The sequence below is a fragment of the Carcharodon carcharias genome, assembly GCF_017639515.1.
Source record: "Carcharodon carcharias isolate sCarCar2 chromosome 35 unlocalized genomic scaffold, sCarCar2.pri SUPER_35_unloc_6, whole genome shotgun sequence".
NCBI classification, from domain to species: domain Eukaryota; kingdom Metazoa; phylum Chordata; class Chondrichthyes; order Lamniformes; family Lamnidae; genus Carcharodon; species Carcharodon carcharias.
In genome coordinates, this window is record NW_024470722.1 from 35,001 (window position 1) to 49,006 (window position 14,006).

The following is a 14,006-nucleotide window of genomic DNA, read 5'->3' on the forward strand; positions in this document are numbered from 1 at the left end:
GAGCGGCTGGTAAAGTTGAAAGGGCTTGGGTCACACTGAATTTTGCTACTGCCTCATTTGTGCTCTGCTGTGTGAAGGAAAGGCTGAGGGAACAGCAGGAGACATGAGGTAAGAGACCCTGTGTGTGTCTGTGTGAGAGAGAGAGAAACTGAGTCAACAGGGTTGTTCTCATTGTTTCACAGCAGAACGCACAAGGAGCAGGTTGCTTCTGGCCCCTCCTGGCTGGAGAATGTCATGTATGTGTTTGCGTGGAATGGGTAATATGTGACAAAACACTGTGAGCTCCAGCTATATATAGGGAGAACCATCTGTTGGTTTTTTTTTTTCATTTCGCAAAACATTCTCTACTTCCCCCCCCCCCCCCCACCCCCTCTCCTTCCCCTCTCGCGAGCAATGTGTACGTGAAATGGAATGTGCAAGGGCACCATAACCTCACCTCTGTGGGGGAGACACAGGGAGGGAGGGAGGGAGGGAGGAGGCGAGTCAGTTCTTAGCCAGGGAGGGATGTGTCATGTTTCAGCCTTTTGTCTCGGTGACGAACGAGCAGTGAGGCCGGGCAGCCGCAAAGTTTTACCGGATGCTGAGTCCGCACAGCTCAACGGGTGGCCCCGTGGCCTGGAGCGGCCGGGGGTCCACCCCGCGCCCCCCCCCCCCACCCCCACCCGCAGGCATCCCCGCTCCCCGACCGGTTGATGGGCCGCGGGAGGAGGCACGGGAGACGGCGGCTTTCCCATTCCAGGGCCAGTGTCCTCCTGGCGCATTTTTATCCCGAGGGACAGCCAGTGAGGAGACGCCCCCCCCCCACCCCACCGCTTTGCTCCACCATTCGGACACATCCTATATAAGATTCTCCTCTTGGACACCTGCCTTGGTAGCTCCTTATGTATCCCCTGCGCTCACCCCCCCACCACTGTTGCCGCCTGTTGTAACCCCATCACTCTCTATTCCCACAATCTGTTTCACGGGGTAATCACTCTCCGTGGGGAAGAACGTGCTGATGTCCATCTGAAATCTACAGAACCGGAGGAGGCTGTTCGGCCCATCATGTCACTGCTGGCCGACAAGTAAACACCCAGCCTCGTTCTACTTGCCGGCTCTACGTCTGGAGCATTTTAGATTACAACACTTCAAATGCACATCCAGTTGCTTTATAAATGTATTGAGCGTCTCGGCCTCTATCGCCCTTTCAGCCAGTGAGATCTAGATCCCCCCCAAACCCCGGGTGAAAGAATTTCTCCTCGAAATCTTCTACCTCTTATCTTAAGTCTGCGCCCCCTGGTTATGGACTCCTCAGCCAAGGGGAATTGGGTCTTGTGGGCTCTCAATCTAGACCCCTCCTAATATTATACACTTCAATCGAATCTCCCCTCAGTCTCCTCTGTTCCAAAGGGAACGACCCCAGCCTCTCCATCCACCCACATCAATTAAAATGAAACTTGCTGTATGGGGTTAACATGAAGCAGTCATTCTCGACTTAACCTTTTCGATCCTCCTTATGTTGTCTTGTTGAAGTATCTCCCAAGTGCTCTTTGGTTAGCGTGGAAGAGGGAACAGGAGAGGCAAGGCAAATGCAGGAAGCAAAAGAGAAGTTCCTCCATCCTTATCTCTTGGCCTTTCTGTTTGTATCCCCTGCCAAGGCCAGGGCAGACTCTGACCAGCAGTGAGTGTCACTCCCTGCCAAGGGGGTACAATATCCACACTGTTCCCAGGCCAGTGCTGACTCTGACCAGCAGTGAGTGTCACTCCCTGCCAAGGGGGTACAATATCCACACTGTTCCCAGGCCAGTGCTGACTCTGGCCAGCAGTGAGTGTCACTCCCTGCCAAGGGGGTACAATATCCACACTGTTCCCAGGCCAGTGCGGACTCTGGCCAGCAGTGAGTGTCACTCCCTGCCAAGGGGGTACAGTATCCACACTGTTCCCAGGCCAGTGCAGACTCTGACCATAATGAGCATATGCTAGCTTTGGTACTTGCGCACATTGACCTCTAAGTCAGAAGTAAATACTTGATTTATGCAGAACCTTTGATTGTCATCAACATGTCTTTGAGCATTTGGAATAGCCGATTACTTTACAAGTGCAGTGATTGTTTTAATGACTCATCAATGAGATGGCACCTCCAGCGATGCGCCACTCCCCATTGCTGCACTGGGGTGTCAGCCTAGATTAGATATTGAAAAACAGCAACTTGAAGCTCTGCACCTGTAATGTAGTTAAACATCTCAAGGTGCTTCACATTCGTGTTATCAAACACAACTCGACCTGGAGCCATGGAAGGAGCTGTTAAGGCAGATGACTAAAAATTTTGTCCAAGAGGTGGGTGGTTTTAAGGATTGTCTTAAAGGAAGAGAATGAGAGAGAGAGAGAGGCGGAGAGGTTTAGGGAGAGAATTCCAGAGCTTAAGGCCCCAGGCAGCTGAAGGCCCGGCCGCCAATGGTGGAGCGATGGGAATCGGGGGATGCTCGAGAGGCCGGAATTGGAGGAGCGCAGAGATCTCGGAGGGTTGTAGGGCCTGGAGGAGGTTACAGAGATAAGGAGGGTTGTAGGGACTGGAGCAGGTTACAGAGATAGGGAGGGTTGTAGGGCCTGGAGGAGGTTACAGAGATAGGGAGGGTTGTAGGGGCTGGAGGAGGTTACAGAGATAGGGAGGGTTGTAGGGGCTGGAGGAGGTTACAGAGATAGGGAGGGTTGAAGGGGCTGGAGGAGGTTACAGAGATCGGGAGGGGTGTAGGGGCTGGAGGAGGTTACAGAGATAGGGAGGGCTGTAGGGGCTTAAGGAGGTTACAGAGATAGGGAGGGTTGTAGGGGCTGGAGGAGGTTACAGAGAGGGAGGGGTGTAGGGGCTGGAGGAGGTTACAGAGATAGGGAGGGGTGTAGGGGCTGGAGGAGGTTACAGAGATAGGGAGGGGTGTAGGGGCTGGAGGAGGTTACAGAGATAGGGAGGGGTGTAGGGGCTGGAGGAGGTTACAGAGATAGGGAGGGGTGTAGGGGCTGGAGGAGGTTACAGAGATAGGGAGGGGTGTAGGGGCTGGTGGAGGTTACAGAGATAGGGAGGGGTGTAGGGGCTGGAGGAGGTTACAGAGATAGGGAGGAGCAGAGTGGGGATAGAACTATGACCGTTGAAAGCTGATCAAAACCATGTGTACGATGTGTGAATTGTAGAGGAGCTGTCCGCTGATTGAAGCAGAGAGTCGGGTAGCTGGAGGCGGCTGCCTTTGGATAGGGAGCTACTGCTGCAGATTCTGTTGTTGAGAAAGCTCAGTAATGTGAAGGACATCACCAAGTTGGGAAAAGTAGGAGGTGGTGGGGGTGGAGGGTGATATCACAGTGATGCCCATGTGGATAAGGTTGGGCTTGGGCTGCAGACAGTGGGAGGAAGGTGAGCAGTATCACTGTATGAGGTAGTTCAAGGAGGATGAATCAGAGCAGGAGACAAAGGGATTTCAACACAACGTGGATGGAGGGAATGTGGGAGAAGTTTGGAATATCTCCAATACCTTGTGCTGTCGGTAGACCGTAGGATACGGTAGCCTGGTGGTTATTTTCGTCGGCTGGTAACCCAGTGATCTGGAGACGGCCCAGCGTGATAGCTGGTGAATTTCCATTCAATTTTAAATTTATTTCGTGAGCGTCAGTTATGGCGAGCGTGGAAGCACCAGGATTGTTGTCACAGCCCGAGTGGTTCAGCCGTGCCCTTCTATCCAAGGAAGCCTGCCGTCCAGTGTCACAGCCGCTGCCCACAAACAGTGCCTTGGGTTAAGGTGTCACCATACAGGACCGGGCATGTGGAATGTTGGGAGGAGAAAGGGGGTAAAAGGTCAGAGAGCTGCAGGCTGTTCAGAGAATGCAGGGGGCAAAACAAATAGCAGGCCCCTTGAAACGCTGGCCTGACTTGTGTATCTGCGCAATCACAGATCAGACAGGAGTAGCTGAGGGAGCAGACAGATGCTGAGAAACCAGCTTTCGACAGGCAGGGGCAGTACTGTAGGCATGAGTGCCTCGCGTATTGGTCGCTCACACTGCCTTTTTGTGCATTGAGGTGGGAAGAACGCTCCCTGGAAGCGCAGGTAATGGTGTTCAGTCCTAGTGTCAGAGTCGCTGTGAATTATGGTTGAGTCATGTAACTTTAACGCTGCATTTGTAGTGACAAGTCAGTCTGATTTTTCTCCTCTTCCTGCCTGTGACCTAATTGGAACTGATCCTGCCCGTTTCTCCAGCTTGTTGTGTTCCCTTCTGTTTGTACGGGTCTCGTGCTGTAATTCAGCCTCTCGAGTCCAGAGCTATCGCTTAGGGATTTTCCAGGGGGAGAAGCGTCCTGGTTGGCTTTGCGGAGATTCCCTGGGACGTGGGGAAGGGGGGAGCAGAAGCTTTGTCAGGGTTGGGGTTTAAAGAGGGCCTGACAAGAGGAGGGAGAGGCGGAGGGAGAAAGGAGTTGTGGAGCTTACAGCCCTGAGAACCTCTCCATTAAGGGGGGAGAGGATGCACAGGAGTTGAGGTGGCGGGAATGTTTTTGGCGGGGGGTGGGGTGTCTTTGTAGGGTTGGCGCAGGTTACAGAGATGAGGAGAGTCGAGGCGATGAAGGGATTTAAACACGAGGACGGTGATTTTAAAAACTGGGGCGTCGCCTGACCGAGAGAGACTGTTGGTCAGCGAGCATGGTGGGTGATGTGTGAACGGTGCTCGGTGTGAGTCAGGACACGGGGTGGAGCAGGGTTTTGGATGAACTGAAGTTGACAGAGGGTAGAATGTGGGAGGCCGGTCAGGAGAGTGCGGCATTGCCGTCTGGAAGAGACGGCCGTGGACGAGGCTTTCAGCAGCCGGTGGCGTGAGGCAGGGGGAAGAGGCTGGCCACGTCGCCGAGGTGGAAGGAGTTGTTCTGTGCTGGGAGAGGATTCTGGGGTCAGGGGGGCATCAGATCGTGCAGGGCGTGAGGCTGCCAAAGCCCTGAGACAGAGAGCAGGAGCTGGTCCTCGGGGACACATGGATTTTAACGCAGCAGCAATTTTCCAAAAGCTTTTCCTCTTCCCAGACTTTCCCCTTTTACCTGCCTTGTCCACTCGGAGGTTACCTTTGGCCACATCCGTGGGCCGCACAGTATAGGAGAGGCCTGAACTCAATGCCCTCAATTGGCCCCACTGCTACGGTCTCCCAGTGACCTGTCTGTGGGGTCAGTGCGGGACACTAGGGTTAGGAGCCCCACGCGCTTTCTCCTGACGCGACCCCACTTTCGAAAGCAGAGCCCACGCCTGGTGCAACTCGATCGTTTCCGCGGCTCAGCTGAGAGACCCGGGTGTCCAGGTGACCTCCTTCCCAAACCCAGGAGCGCTGAGTCCCGATGTTCCTGTAGCTGACTCTGGGCTGCCCTGCTTCCCGGCGTTACAGCAGGCGCTGCTCCTCCAAAGTAATTTACCGGCGGGTGACTGAGGACAGGGAAAGCCCTGCCTGCTCTCCTAATTTCTAACAACACGATGGGACCTTCAGCGTCCACTTTAGCAGGCCAGCAGCGCCTTGGGTTAACCTCTAGTCTGAAGAATGGTGTCCTTAGTGGAGCAACACTCCATAAGTATCATACGGGAGGCTTAACCTCGATCCCGCCCTGGTGTTATGGACTTAAATTCGGAGCTTAGATTGATATTGACACGTAACCTGGTGCCCTGCTCAGTGCAGTAATAACGATCGCGCATAACATATGGTGCTTTACCTAAGACTGCAGAAAAACTGCACTCGGCCGCCGAGGACTGTGGAAGAAACCTTATCTGTTTGAACAGGGAGTCGCAGACTGCCTTGTGGAACGAAGGGAGCAGTACCTGACATATAACCAGGGGTGTGTACTCCGTCTTATCAGTGCAGCTGCAGTTAATCATTGCATTGCAGGAAGTGAGTCCCGGAGAAAGGCAGAGTCGGTGGTGGGGAGAGTGCTGCTGGGAAGCTGAAGTAATGGACTGAGACGCAGAGACCGATCAATGGGCAGTTTTGAAAAAAAAAAGACAACCAAGCTTTGGGGATCTGAGCACGGCGTGGGCTGAGAGAGCTGATGAGAATGACCGCTGGCTAGGTAGTGAAGGACGCCTGTGAAACCATCCCGAAGGAGTCAGCGCCAGCAGGTACACAGCTACTGGGATTGTACTAGGTTTGTGGCGCTTTCCCCAGGAACTGAAAAGTATCGCGCTCTCTCTTGTGGCTGATGGAGGATTAGAGCAGCAACTGTCATTTTACATTCATGTGGTTAAGCAAGATAATTGCATCAGAAGTACTGGAATATATCACTGTATCCAGGGTCAGCCCTGGGGTTGGGGGTTAGTGTATCACTGTATCCAGGGTCAGCCCTGGGGATGGGGGATGGTGTATCACTGTATCCAGTGTCAGCGCTGGGTGGGGGTTAGTGTATCACTGTATACAGGGTCAGGAATGGGGGTGGGGGTTAGTGTATCACTGTATCCAGGGTCAGGAATGGGAGTGGGGGTTAGTGTATCACTGTATCCGGGGACAGCCCTGGGGATGGGTGTTAGTGTATCACTGTATCCAGTGTCAGCGCTGGGGATGGGGGTTAGTGTATCACTGTATCTAGGGTCTGGGATGGGGGTTAGTGTATCACTGTATCCATGGTCATGGATGGGGGTTAGTGTGTCACTGTATCCAGTGTCAGCGCTGGGGATGGGGGCTAGTGTGTCACTGTATCCATGGTCAGCCCTGGGAATGGAGGTTAGTGTATCACTGTATCCAGGGTCATGGATGGGGGTTAGTGTATCACTGTATCCAGTGTCAGCGCTGGGGATGGGGGTTAGTGTATCACTGTATCCAGGGTCAGGGATGGCGGTTAGTGTATCACTGTATCTAGGGTCTGGGATGGGGGTTAGTGTATCACTGTATCCAGTGTCAGCGCTGGGGATGGGGGTTAGTGTATCACTGTATCCATGGTCATGGATGGGGGTTAGTGTGTCACTGTATCCAGTGTCAGCGCTGGGGATGGGGGCTAGTGTGTCACTGTATCCATGGTCAGCCCTGGGAATGGAGGTTAGTGTATCACTGTATCCAGGGTCATGGATGGGGGTTAGTGTATCACTGTATCCAGTGTCAGCGCTGGGGATGGGGGTTAGTGTATCACTGTATCCAGGGTCAGGGATGGCGGTTAGTGTATCACTGTATCTAGGGTCTGGGATGGGGGTTAGTGTGTCACTGTATCCATGGTCAGCCCTGGGAATGGGGGTTAGTGTATCACTGTATCCAGTGTCAGGGATGGCGGTTAGTGTATCACAGTATCCAGGGTCAGTCCTGGGGATGGTGGTTAGTGTATCACTGTATCCAGGGTCAGTCCTGGGAATGGGGGTTAGTGTATCACTGTATCCAGGGTCAAGGATGGGGGTTAGTGTATCACTGTATACAGGGTCAAGGATGCGGGTTAGTGTATCACTGTATCCAGGGTCAGGGATGGGGGTTAGTGTATCACTGTATCCAGGGTCAGCCCTGGGGATGGGAGTTAGTGTATCACTGTATCCAGTGTCAGCGCTGGGGATGGGAGTTAGTGTATCACTGTATCCAGTGTCAGCGCTGGGGATGGGGGTTAGTGTATCGCTGTAACCAGGGTCAGCGCTGGGGGTGGGAGTTCGTGTATCACTGTATCCAGGGTCAGGGGTGGGGGTTAGTGTATCACTGTATCCGGGGACAGCCCTGGGGTTCGGAGTTAATGTATCACTGTATCCAGGGTCAGCCCTGGGGATGGGGGTTAGTGTATCACTGTATCCAGGATCAGCCTTGGGGATGTGGGTTAGTGTTTCCCTGTATCCAGGGTCAGCCCTGGGGATGAATGTTAGTGTATCTCTGTACCTAGGGTCAGCACTGGGGTTGGGAGTTTGTGTATCACTGTATCCAGGCTCAGCCCTGGGGATGGGAGTTAGTGTATCTCTGTATTCAGGGTCAGGGATGGGGGTTAGTGTATCACTGTATCCAGGGTCTGCCCTGGGGATGGGGATTAGTGTATCACTGTATCCACGTTCAGTCCTGGGGATGGAGGTTAATGTGTCACTTATCCAGGGTCAGGATGGGGGATTAGTGTATCACTGTATCCAGGTTCAGTCCTGGGGATGGAGGTTAATGTATCACTTATCCAGGGTCAGGATGGGGGTTAGTGTATCGCTGTATCCAGGGTCAGCCCTGGGGATGGGGGATTAGTGTATCACTGTATCCAGGTTCAGTCCTGGGGATGGAGGTTAATGTATCACTTATCCAGGGTCAGGATGGGGGATTAGTGTATCACTGTATCCAGGTTCAGTCCTGGGGATGGAGGTTAATGTATCACTTATCCAGGGTCAGGGATGGGTTTAGTGTATCACTGTATCCAGGGTCAGCCCTGGGGATGGAGGTTAGTGTATCACTGTATTCAGTGTCAAAGCTGGGGGTCGGACTTCGTGTATCACTGTATCCATGGTCAGCCCTGGAGATGGGCGTTAGTGTATCACTGTATCCAGGGTCAGCCCTGGTGATGGGTGTTCGTGTATTACTGTATCCAGTGTCAGCCCTGCGGATGGAGGTTAGTGTATCTCTGTATCCAGTTTCAGCGCTGGGGGTGGGAGTTCATGTATCACTGTATCCAGGGTCAGCCCTGGTGATGGAGGTTAGTGTATCACGGTATCCAGGGTCAGTGCCAGTGATGGTGGTTAGCGTATCACTGTATCCAGGGTCAGTGCTGGTGATGTGGGTTAGTGTATCACTGTATCCAGGATCAGGGATGGGGGTTAATGTATCTCTGTCTCCAGGGTCAGCGCCGGTGATGGTGGTTTGCGTATCACTGTATCCAGGGTCAGCGCTGGTGATGGTGGTTAGTGTATCACTGTATCCAGTGTCAGCCCTGGGGTGGGGGTTAGTGTATCACTGTATCCAGGGTCAGTGTTGGGTGTGGGGGTTAGTGTATCACTGTATCCAGGGTCAGCCCTCGGGATTGGGGTTAATGTATCACTCTATCCAGGGTCAGCCCTAGGACTGCAAGTTAGATTTTGTCACTGTATCCAGGGTCAGCGCTGGGGATGGGGTTTAGTGTATCACTGTATCCAGGGCCCGCCCTGAGGATGGGAGTTTGTGTATCACTGTATTCAGGGTCAGCCCTGGGGATGGGTATTAGTGTATCACTGTATCCAGGGTCAGCCCTGGGGATGGGCGTTAGTGTATCACTGTATCCAGGTTCAGCGCTGGGGATGGGAGTTAGTGGATCACTGTATCCCAGGGTCAGCGCTGCAGGTGGGTTTTAGTTTATCGCTGTATCCAGGGTCAGCGCTGGGTTGGGGTTAGTGCATCGCTGTGTCCAGGGTCAGCCCTGGGGATCTGGGTTAGTGTATCACTGTATCCAGGGTCAGCCCTGTGGATGGGGGTTAGTGTATCACTGTATCCAGGGTCAGCCCTGGCGGTGAAGGTTAGTGTATCACTGTATCCAGGGTCAGCGCTGGGGATGGGGTTTAGTGTATCACTGTATCCAGGGCCCACCCTGGGGATGGGAGTTTGTGTATCACTGTATTCAGGGTCAGCCCTGGGGAAGGGCGTTAGTGTATCGCTGTATCCAGGGTCAGCCCTGGGGATGTGGTTTAGTGTATCACTGTATCCAGGGTCAACCCTGGGGATGGGGTCAGTGTATCACTGTATCCAGGGTCAGCCCTGAGGATGTGGTTTAGTGTATCACTGTATCCAGGGTCAGGGATGGGGGTTAGTGTATCACTGTATCCAGGGTCAGCCCTGGGTGTGGGAGTTAGTGTTCACTGTATCCAGGGTGAGCCCTGCGTGTGGGGGTTAGTGTATCACTGTATCCAGGGTCAGGGATGGGGTTTAGTGTATCACTCTATCCAGGGTGAGCCCTGGGTGTGGGTGTTAGTGTATCATTGTATCCAGGGACAACCCTGGGGATGGGGGTTATTGTCTCACTGTATCCAGGGTCAGCCCTGGTGGTGCGGGTTAGTGTATCACTGTATCCATGGTTCGCCCTGGGGATGGGTGTTAGTGTATCACTGTTTCCAGGTTCAGCGTTGGAAATGGGGGTTAATGTATCACTGTATCCAGGGTCAGCGCTGGGAGTGGGAGTTCGTGTATCACTGTATCCAGGTTCAGGGATGGGGGTTAGTGTATCACTGTAGCCAGGTTCAGGGATGGGGGTTAGTGTATCACTGTATCCAGGGTCAGCCCTGGGGGTGGGGGTTAGTGTATCACTGTATCCAGGTTCAGGGATGGGGGTTAGTGTATCACTGTATCCAGGTTCAGGGATGGGGGTTAGTGTATCACTGTATCCAGGTTCAGGGATGGGGGTTAGTGTATCACTGTATCCAGGTTCAGGGATGGGGGTTAGTGTATCACTGTATCCAGGTTCAGGGATGGGGGTTAGTGTATCACTGTATCCAGGTTCAGGGATGGGGGTTAGTGTATCACTGTATCCAGGGTCAGGGATGTGGGTTAGTGTATCACTGTATCCAGGGTCAGCCCTGGGGTTTGGAATTAATGTATCACTGTATCCAGGGTCAACCCTGGTGATGGGAGTTAGTTTATCACTGTATCCAGGGTAAGGGATGCGGGTTAGTGTATCACTGTGTCCAGGGTCAGCGCCGGTGATGGGGGTTAGTGTATCACTGTATCCAGGGTCAGCCCTGGGTATGTGGTTTAGTGTATCACTGTATCCAGGGTCAGCCCTGGGGATGCCGGTTAGTGTATCACTGTATCCAGGGTCAGCCCTGGCGCTGAGGGATAGTCTATCACTGTATCCAGGGTCAGCGCTGGGGATGGGAGTTAGTGTATCACTGTGTCCAGGGCCAGCCCTGGGGATGGGAGTTTGTGTATCACTGTATCCAGGGTCAGCGCTGGAATTGGGGGTTAGTGTATCACTGTATCCAGGGTCAGCCCTGGGGATGGTGGTTAAAGTATCACTGTATCCAGGGTCAGCCATGGGGGTGGTGTTAGTGTTTCACTGTATCCAGGGTCAGCCCTGGGGATGGCCGTTAGTGTATCACTGTATCCAGGGTTAGCACCGTGGATGGGGATTAGTGTATCACTGTATCCAGGGCAGCGCTGGAGGTGGGGTTACTGTATCACTGTATCCAGGGTCAGCCCTGGGGGTGGGAGTTAGTGTATCAATGTATCCAGGGTCAGGGATGGGGATTAGTGTATCTCTGTATCCAGGGTCAGGGATGGGGACGAGTGTTAGTGTATCATTGTATCCAGGTTCAGCGCTGGGAATGGGAGTTAGTGTATCACTGTATCCAGGGTCAGGGATGGGGGTGGGCGTTAGTGTATCACTGTATCCAGGGTCAGGGATGGGGGTGGGCGTTAGTGTATCACTGTATCCAGGGTCAGGGATGGGGGTGGGCGTTAGTGTATCATTGTATCCAGGGTCAGCACTGGGGATGGGGTTTAGTGTATCACTGTGTCCAGGGCCAGTCCTGGGGATGGGAGTTTGTGTATCACTGTATCCAGGGTCGGCCCTGTGGATGGGGGTTAGTGTATCACTGTATCCAGGGTCAGGGATGGGGATTAGTGTATCTCTGTAAACAGGGTCAGGGATGGGGATGGGTGTTAGTGTATCATTGTATCCAGGGTCAGTGCTAGGAATGGGAGTTAGTGTATCACTGTATCCAGAGTCAGCTCTGGGGTTGGAGCTTAGTGTATCACTGTATCCAGTGTCAGCCCTGGGGATGGGGGTTAGTGTATCACTGTATCCAGGGTCAGCGCTGGGGATGGGGGTTAGTGTATCACTGTATCCAGGGTCATGGATGGGTTTAGTGTATCACTGTATCCAGGGTCAGCCCTGGGGGTGGAGGTTTGTGTATGACTATATCCAAGGTCATGGATGGGTTTAGTGTATCACTGTATCCAGGGTCAGCCCTGGGGGTGGGGGTTAGTGTATCACTGTATCCAGGGTCAGGGATGGGGGTTAGTGTATCACTGTATCCAGGGTCCGGGATGGGGGTTAGTGTATCACTGTATCCAGGGTCAGGGATGGGGGTTAGTGTATCACTGTATCCAGGGTCAGCCCTGGGGATGGGGGTTAGTGTATCACTGTATCCAGGGTCAGGGATGGGTTTAGTGTATCACTGTATCCAGGGTCAGCCCTGAGGATGTTGGTTAGTGTATCACTGTATCCAGTGTCAGCCCTGAGGATGTTGGTTAGTGTATCACTGTATCCAGTGTCAGCCCTGGGTGTGGGGGTTAGTGTATCACTGTATCCAGGGTCAGGCCTGGGGATGGGGTTGTGTATCACTGTTTCCAGGGTCAGCCCTGCGGATGAGGGTTTGTGTATCACTGTATCCAAGGTCAGCGCTGGGCATGTGGTTTAGTGTATCTCAGTATCCGGGGTCAGGGATGGGGGATAGTGTATCACTGTATCCAGGGTCAGCTCTGGGGGTGGTGGTTAGTGTATCACTGTATCCATGGTCAGCCCTGGGGATGGGGGTTAGTGTATCACTGTATCCAGAGTCAGCCCTAGGAATGGGGGTTAGTGTATCACTGTATCCAGTTTCAGCTCTGGGGATGGGGGTTATTGTATCACTGTATCCAGGGTCAGCCCTGGGGATGGGGTTAGTGTATCACTGTATCCAGGGTTAGCCCTGGGGGTTAGTGTATCACTGTATCCCGGGTCAGGGATGGGTTTAGTGTATCACTGTATCCAGGGTCAGCCCTGGGGGTGGGGGTTAGTGTATCACTGTATCCAGGGTCAGCCCTGGGGGTTGGTGTATCACTGTATCCAGGGTCAGGGATGAGTTTAGTGTATCACTGTATCCAGGGTCAGCCCTGGGGGTTAGTGTATCACTGTATCCAGTGTCAGGGATGGGTTTAGTGTATCACTGTATCCAGGGTCAGCCCTGGAGATGTGGTTAGTGTACCACTGTATCCAGTGTCAGCCCTGAGGATGTTGGTTAGTGTATCACTGTATCCAGGGTCAGCCCTAGGGGTTGGAATTACTGTATCACTGTATCCAGGGTCAGTCCTGAGGGTGGGGGTTAGTGTTTCTCTGGTTGAAGTCGATCCAGGAAAACTATTCCCTCTTGTGAGGGTGTCGATAACTTGAGATGATAGATTCAAAATCATTGGTAAGGGTCTGAGGGGCGACAGTTGTCAAGATCTGAAGCAGTGGACGAAGCTGATTCCATGAAGAATCTTCAAAGGGATTTGGGCCAAATTTGCTTTTGTGGGTACATATGAACGAGGAGCAGGAGTGAGGCCAGTTGAGCTTTGTCTGTCGTCGAATAAGATCCGATAGTAACCTGAAAGCTGCATCCCGCCTACCTATCATCCCCTTGTTTACCAAGAATCGACCCACCTCTGCCTGGGTGAGGAACTTAACAGTCAAAAGCAAGGATGTGAGACTAAGCACGAGAGGTCTTCAGAAAGGGCCAGCGCAGGGCGCGGTGAGCAGAATGGCTTCCTTCCGTGCTGCATCTTTCTACATGTCTCAATTCTCAATCTCTTTACTGCCTGCAAGATGCCTTGCCAAACGTGCACCCTTAGAGCTGGCTAAGTTTGGAATGTCTGAGTCTAGAACCCATGGAGGCGATGAGAATTCAACCCCCCCCCCCCCCCCCCACCCCCCCGCAACCCTGCCCCCAGCCCCACCGTCACTCTCTCTGGGAGAATGGTTGTTTTCCACAGGCACCCGAGTGGTGAGTTGTGAATCCGGTGCAGGGTCGTCACAATGGGAGCGAGTGCTGGAATTGCAGCTGCTTCCTCATAGGAGCTCGCAGTTGAGATGATAGCGATGGATCAGCATAAGCTACAAAGGGAGAATGATAATATTATACCATTCAAATTGGTCCATTCATCCTCTGTTCGCTGCAGGCAGTCCCCCATCGTTATTTAATTATGTGCGCGTAAATGCTGCCTGTGTCAAATGGCTCAAACCTCCAGCCCCAGCTCTTGGTGGATTTATCACAAAGCTGCAAACCCCTCAGCCCTTCCAGTGCATCTTGTCTTCGTTTGCTTATCATTGATGTTTTGCCAGTTTTCTAACACCACCACCAACCCCCCACCCCCCCACCATTCGG

At 53.1% G+C, this 14,006-nt stretch overlaps 1 protein-coding gene across 13 annotated transcripts in view; it reads left to right on the forward strand.

Annotated features, from left to right (window-relative positions):
* cdk16 (cyclin-dependent kinase 16) overlaps nt 1-14,006 on the forward strand; it is a 369,477-nt gene that overhangs the window by 10,344 nt on the left and 345,127 nt on the right. For 8 of the 13 annotated variants that reach the window (XR_005942243.1, XR_005942244.1, XM_041181483.1 and 5 more), the window contains exon 1: nt 2,268-2,316. The exons of 2 other annotated variants lie outside the window; for them this stretch is intronic. Coding sequence is in view for 6 of the 11 variants with exons in the window: in XM_041181483.1 (XP_041037417.1) it covers nt 2,293-2,316 (24 nt within the window). In the remaining 5 variants the exon portion in view is untranslated. Of the gene's footprint in view, nt 109-2,267; nt 2,317-4,039; nt 4,068-5,860; nt 6,105-14,006 lie in introns of those variants that run through there. 3 more of the 13 variants (XM_041181487.1, XM_041181489.1, XM_041181486.1) reach the window with 3 other exon arrangements.